General features: G+C 23.4%; 1 protein-coding gene across 1 annotated transcript; it reads left to right on the top strand.

The window, feature by feature from the left end:
* The first annotated feature begins 5350 nt into the window (after positions 1-5350).
* On the top strand, positions 5351-6448 carry LOC112596671. The gene is made up of 2 exons (XM_025342434.1): positions 5351-5853; positions 5943-6448. Exons 1-2 carry the CDS (start codon positions 5690-5692, stop codon positions 6301-6303), a joined length of 525 nt encoding a protein of 174 aa, XP_025198219.1. The 5' UTR covers positions 5351-5689; the 3' UTR covers positions 6304-6448.
* Positions 6449-7938: the final 1490 nt, after the last annotated feature.

Below are 7938 nucleotides of genomic sequence, written 5' to 3'. Positions count from 1 at the left end.
TTTGATAAAATAGATTTTATTTTATATGTTAACTTTTTTTTGATATTTATTGTTGATACTATAATTAGTAGTTTTAAAGACACATATTAATAACTTCATTATATAATAATATATGAGATTGTCACAAATAATAATGTATGGATATCATGGCCAATGATAGAAGGTACGTATTTAAGGAGTTGCTAATGCAACAGTCACTACATATGGCAATTTAGTCATAGGCGTAAATTTGGCTTATTAGAAAGTGGGCTAAAAATTATAAACATAAAACAGACTACAGGCCGGCGGAGAGTTTTATCCTTTACATCCACTATATCTATATTCTACAATAATTTAAAAACTATATATAATATATATATATATATATATATAAATACTTCAAAATTATTCCATTTACAAAGCATGTGAATTTTAATTAAGTTATCAAAAAAATGTATTTATATTAATTAATTTAACATAAAATATGTATATTCATCTTCATTTTTTTTTTTTTTGAAATAATCTGTTTATAAATATTTTTTTGTCTCCAATCTTTCCATGAAGAAGATAGATACTTGATTAAATCTATCTTGTAACCACTATTATCTACACAAGTCTGATAACGGTAGTTATCGCACATTGATTAAAGGTGAGCACATGAACTACAAGATGTGCTAGTTGCGTGTGGCCCTACTTTACCTCAAACAACTTTAAATGAATTATTTTTTATTATAACTTATCATGATATATCATGTGATTAAGCGATTGAAACATTTAAAACATATTATCTGGTAAACTACCAACCTATGTTTTTTTACAGTTTAGTTTAAATATATTACAAATTAAAGTAAAACATGAAACACCATTTAGTTTTGAATTGAATTCTTGTACAATACGAAAATAATATGGTATTAACAGTTTGGTTATTAATTATATTCATCGATCTACATAGCATTAAAAATTAAAAATTACTCTCATAAAATGAAAAATGAAAAGTAAAAATTATTTGAACATGAATAAAAAAGAAATTAAAAAAAAATACACATGAAAAACGTTTGTAGAACGTAATTTTAAAAAAAAATTAGGAAAATACTACGCTACATATTTTATAGGTGTACATAAGTAATGTAGGTTTATTTAAGGATATTACCATTGTGTATAAGAGGTGTAAAATTAATGATAAAATTAAACATTGAATTAGTTTTAAAACCAGGGCAGGATTTAGGGAAGGACTGAATGGGATATAGCCCTGAGATCCCTAGAGTTTTATAAATATAAAAATAATTATTAAATTTAAAAAATATATATAACAAGAAACTTATTATTTTTATTATTAATTTAAGCCTTAAACTTTCAATAATACATTTTATTACTAAATAAATTAAATAAGTAGCATATTAAAAATATTCAAAGTTATAGAATCATCAAAAAATTGATCGTTCTGTTTATTTATTCTAGGCCTCCGCAATATATTCCGCCCACGGGTCATACATACCTAAATCCACCCCTGCTTAAAACTATTTATTTTGGAAAATAAGAATAATTTACGCAGAAAGTTTATCAATTTCAGTAAAACCCTTAATTACTTTACATTTTTTTTAAGTCTTGTTTAACTATATTTTTAATTTTTAAGAAGTGCTAAATAAGGCAAATTTATTTAACTGCTACCAAGTTAATTAGGTTGTTATAAAGCTAATTGCTTCAAACACTAGAATTTATTAATTTATAAATTATTATACATTTTTTAATGAAAATAAAACCTAAGTTAATCGTTTATCTATTTTATTTAACTTAATACTTTTTTTTTTAATAATATTTTCAAATATTAACGACGAATTAACTTTCTTCAATAGAAAAAAAAATGTGTCTAACTTACTTTTATTCAAATTATCTCTGTTAATAGATTAAAACTACTAAAAAATCCATAATGAAGTGTAAACATTTCTATGAATAACACATGAGAACACCAACCATTTTTAAGTAAAAAAATTCTATTAAAATATACAAATATAAAAATTTGTAATTATTTTTTTTTTTTGAAATAAGCTATATAATTTATGAAGCTTACAAATTAATATACAGTATTTAAAAATTAAAATTTAATTTAAAGCAATAAATAGCATATATTTTTTATTTTTTAGTTCAGGCTGTAATCACAAAGCACAAAGTTATAAATAAAAAAATAAAGACAACAAAGCTATCTTTAAAATTTGAATACAAACAATAAATTTAAAAACAGAATGAACATGTATTAAAATAAGAATAATAATGTCTACACGTAGATAACCATTGTTCAAACTTTAAACAAGTATTTTACAGTTCAGACATATTTCTTTTTCTCTCGAAAGTTTTTTCATTTTTATATTCTCCTAATATAACTAGTATGAAAACTCTCTCCGTCTCATTTGAATAAAATTAAATATAATTTTGATAGTATCATATATTAAGCACAAGTTAATTTGAAATTATAATTTGCACTAGTAATATCATCAAAAATTTTATAGAATACGTCATATTCGAGATAATATTATAAAAAAAAAAAATGTTCTACAATACTTAAATATTCATATAAATAAGTTTTTCTTTGATTCTTAAAGAACAAACTTAGAAGCAGGATAATTAGAATTATTAATTTTGAAAAAAACTAATACGTTGTGATCATTTTTTCATTTGTAACATAGCCGTAAACTTAATATACAATCTAATATCTTATTATCAATATTTTGTTACTAAATTTGGAAAAATGTCATATAGTTCCGAATGACCTTTAATCAATTTATCCAGTTTAATTTTCAACCTATTAATTTTTTCTATTCTATAAATGTCTTCATCATAAAATATTTAATGTCAATCTGTCGACTGTCAAAAAAAATGTGTAGAATATCAGTATAAGTAATAGAACAATTACCATACTTTAGAGATTTTTAACACCAAATAAACAGAAAGTATTTTATACAGATTTAAAAAAGTCGGTGTGTTAGATTGGTTATTGGGTCCTTAAATTTATCTTATTTTACCAGAAAATTTTTGAAAGAAAAGAAACACACATAAATCATAACTAGGGCCCGGAACTTGATAATCTAAATTTTAGATTCTAAAAACATTTAAAAAATACACACAAAAAAATAAATAAATGACTTAAAAAAATACCTTAAAAATACCAAAAAATTACATTTTTTAATAATAAATCATCAAAAAATCGACGTTTTTAAATAAATATTTTATAGTCATCATTTGTTATTTTATTCATCTTATACATTAAATGTTTTTTTTTTTTTTTTTACAGGCTATAGGTCCTAAATTAATTTTAAAACGGAAATAAGAAATAATGTCGGTAATATAAAATAATTACAAAAAAGTAATTGGTATTTTTAGAAAAATAATTGAAGGATTAGGCTGTACAATACGTTAGTTTTTTAAAATATTCAGTTTTGTCAAAATAATATAAAATAAAAATGTAAAAAATGCAAAAAATGCACTAAAATTAGTAAAAAATAATCGTATATATATAACCAAAAATTACCAAAAAATGTAACATAAATGTGAATTTCACATAACATAAGTCACATTCCTGTAAGTATAATCCAGCCTCGTATAAAGATACAAATGCATCAAGTTCTGGGCTCTAGCGATAACATAAAGTGAATGCATACGTAAGGATTTAAGAAATACATTTAAAAATAAATACTACACAAATTAGCTTTAAAAGTTTTTCAAATACTTTAATAATTTAAAATTAATTAATAACAAAGATTATAAAATATTTATCACTTAATGAACTTAAAGAACTTACTTCAAGTGGGTCCTAGTACATTGAACCTAACCTGTTTTAAAATAATTAAAATAAAAAGTTTTTTAAGAAGGAATAGATTTAAGAATTGAAAAATAAGGATAACATTTGAAGTAATCTTACATATTTTCATCGAATTCCTTAAGAGTCTTGTATTAAACTCTTGTACTTGTACTCACAACAGAACTTCCTAAACCATTTATAAAAAAAAACAACATACATTATTTTAATGTTTATATTTATTGTACTACTATAATATTATACAAACTTTGCAATAGTTTTTCAATTGTTAAATTACAATTTTCACAAAATGTAATTTTATTTCCCCATTTATGAAAACGCAACAGAATTTCTTAAATCTTCAAACGATTTAATAACACTTTTTATTACATTTTCTACAAGAATGAGCAACCAGTTGAGCATTAGGATTTAATCTACATTCCTTAAAATACCTAAGTATATATTCACTAAGGAAATAAGCCTTTTGACTTTCAGAACAGTTACAATAGCATATGCATAAGGACATTTGCTATTCTTTATAGCATTTGTAATATAAATAGAATATAGATAATCAAATAATGATTTTCAATTTAAATAGCTTTAATTTGTTATAATACTATAGTTCAATCAGAATATACCTTGAGTAAATTAAAAATCAAAATACCTTTTTTTAATGTTAAATTTAAAAAATATATTACCTAGCCTCGTCACACATAGTACCAAATACATTATCTCCTACTTCTGAAATTATATGATCTTTTATGTTTTTTGCACATATTTCAATAATGCTTTAAACCATTTGGACTAATGTAATTTATATTTTGTAGAAATTTTACAAAAAACTCTAATACATAATATTACATTAATTAACAAGCTTCCTTGAAAGTCCCTATTAATATTTAAGCAATAATAAATTTTTAAATTATTATTTAATAAATAAATATTTATGTTGCAAGTTATATTATAAATAATTATTTTATACCCACATTAAAAATTATATATCTACCATTATTAAGTGAATTGATAAATTTATCACAGCTTCTAAAATTTCTAAATGGCCTATGACTTTGATTTCTGTCAATGTTATAGATAATTGCGCTTATACTGTTTATAGTTATGACTTATGACAAAATAGTTGTGTACATTATGATTCATCCATAATTAAATTACCAATAGCTTATTTTCCTATTTAACCATCCATCACTGTAGAAAAAAAAAATACCGTTAAAGTGCATTCCGGTCCATATTGAACACTGATGAAGTGATGAAATGATCATAAACTAATAAATAATAATACCTATTAAATTAATATTATATTATTTTACGAGAACATTGAATATAATATTATTATTATTATTATTATTAAATTATAACAAAATCTTAGGTGGGCATTAATGACGGTACAGGCAACCACCGTGGTGTCGTATACGGTGATGTTGGTAACACTCCACTCGCTGATGCCCTTTACATTTTAAATTTTTATATCGTCTCCCTAGTCCCTATCAACATTAAACGTTTCCGTGAAGCACATATTTTTATTTTATACTTTCCATCTCCATCATGTTTACAATACAATATAATATAATATCATAATTATGGTTTTTTTCGTAAATCTTGGTTTTCATAGAATAGATCTAAGTGAATACCCATCATGTACAAAATAATTCACCTTCCTATAGATTATAGTATCCATGTGTATCTCTCCGGCTTATCATTTAACATATGTTCCTTGTTATCATGGCCAAATTCTTGAACGTGAGTTAAAAAAACTAAACAGCTAGTTTTATCGTAAACGGTGTCGTTTTTTCCTTGGTCGGGTCGTTTACCACTCTGTCTCTTGTATCTTCAATTCTTCATTGCGAACGCGATACAAATTTTTACAATCAACTCATACCTACGCTAACCGTACGAACAGCCATCATGTCATTGTTTAGGTACACGTATTACGATACTCCGGACGGAAAAGACCTCATAAAAAAACTATTCTACACCAACAAACAAATGTCCATCATTGGATTCGGGCTAGCGACATCAGAAATCATACTGGTCAGCAAGCCTTTTGGATATCTGAACACCGCATACAGGTAATAATTATTGCTTATGACAGAAGTAATTCCTTTGTTTTTGTCTATTAAACTGTGTATCTGAAATTTATATACTAATTAATTTTCAGATATGGCCAGCTGATGGGCCCAATGTTCGCTGCCACAACGACGTTCTGTGTAGTAACGCACATTGCCACCAACTTACGTCAAAAAGATGATGAGTTGAACTATGCTATTGGCGGTTTCTCTACCGGTATACTGACGGGTATATTGATAAAACAAAAAATGATTGGTTTTTGGATGGCAGTCACGATGGCGATAGTTGGTGCAACCAAGAAACATTCAAAGCTTAACAATTATGAATTCTATCCTACTTTTCCTAAAGTTCGTAAACCAATATACGGAGATTTCAGAACACCATACAATGATTGGACTCTGTATGAGTATCGACCAAAAGGATGGATAGCTGCCGAAGAACGAAAGCAATAAATTAAATGAAAGTATACCAACAGCAGTTCATACAATAAGTACGTGAGTTTACAATTTAAGTAGTTACGAAATATTCTTGTAATATGTTTTATTTGTTATATATAGTGTTTGATTTGAATTACAAATACATATTGATAAAACTTAATTTTGTTTTTTTTTTAATAAATAGTTGTATAAATTCATAATTGTGTATAAAAAAAAAATTATTCAAGATTGTTTTATAAAAAAATACCTGAAATATAACTATAATTTATTTAAAACTGTTATGACTTATTTGAATTTACTTAAAAAATATAACTAAATAAAATATTTTAGTTTTTTTTTAAACGTATCTTATATTTCCTATTTTTGATTATTAAATATGTTGATTACTTTCATAAATACTTATTGAATTCCAAGGTAATGAACTGATAATTAACTGAAAATGTGTTTTTTCTATTTTTGAATTTTAATATTAATGGTTATAACAATGCTAGAAATAAAAGTTGATTAGATGTAATAATATAGGTATACTTAACAAAATGTTTGTCTGCTACTCTGTTTACCTAAACTATTGAAATATTTATGCACAATTCATAAACTCTAAATTTAAACTTTATATACTAAAATACTTCAAAATATGAAAATAAAAAATATAATATATATATGGTGATTCAAAATAGTTAAAAACTTAAGAATTATAATTCTAAAAAATATTTAAAAAAAAAAAAATACTTCTACTTATTAAATATTTTAAATAATGAGTGTTGTTCAATTAAAGAATCACTGAATAAAACTACTACTATTAAAATCAATAAAATTTATGAGAATACCTATAGAATTTTTATTATGTAATATAGCATAATATTATGAGTACTACAACTTATAATACTAGACTATTGGTTTTGATATAAAAGTTATAGCCACACAATCAAATAGAAGAAATAAGAAGGTTTGTTGCTTAATCAAAGTTCATGATGTATAGTTTTATATTAACAGTATTTATGAAACTTCATCTGTAAATCAACATGTAATTGCTGTTATGTTATCTAAAACTTACATAATATCTACTTACTAATCATACATTTTTAACGCAAATTCTATGTTTCTATTAAGAGTAGTATAGATAATGTAATTTTTAATACTTTATTTCAGTAACAGTTAAATATTTTAGTTTTTTTTAAATAAAAAGTAATTTTGTTTTACTACTTTTTCTTTAATGCTAAGTTCATAAATTTACATCAATATTCTTTAGGAACTATTGCTGCATTTTGTATTAAACGAAATAATTATTTAGTCCATTGACTAATTGATTATTGAAGAAATTAAACAGATATTATTGTTGAATTAAAATTATTATATTTTTACAATAACAATATTATCGTTAATATTAAAACCATTAGGTATAAAAATAAATATAGAAATATTTGAATTTTATTTATTTTTATTATTGAATACATTAATATATAATATTCATAATAATATCAATACTTATGTCTAAGTAATAAAAATTGTTTTTGTTATTTGCTCATAGTATAATGATCATTTGGTATCTTTAAAAACTAATGTCTTATAAATATTTTTACTACTATAATTTTTTCAGTCTTCTTTTAAATATTAAAATTAGCTTGTACTAAAAATAGACAAGTACTAACT

Source organism: Melanaphis sacchari, unplaced genomic scaffold, assembly GCF_002803265.2.
Source record: "Melanaphis sacchari strain LSU unplaced genomic scaffold, SCAv2.0 Contig33_pilon_pilon, whole genome shotgun sequence".
NCBI lineage: Eukaryota > Metazoa > Arthropoda > Insecta > Hemiptera > Aphididae > Melanaphis > Melanaphis sacchari.
This window is presented reverse-complemented; position numbering and strand designations above follow the sequence as displayed.

Bases quoted from the DNA above. Each gene is read 5' to 3' on its own strand.
- LOC112596671 (XM_025342434.1), top strand. From the start codon at position 5,690: ATGTCATTGTTTAGGTACACGTATTACGATACTCCGGACGGAAAAGAC. The intron at 5,854-5,942 runs GTAATAATTATT...ATTAATTTTCAG, and splicing joins TATCTGAACACCGCATACAG to ATATGGCCAGCTGATGGGCC.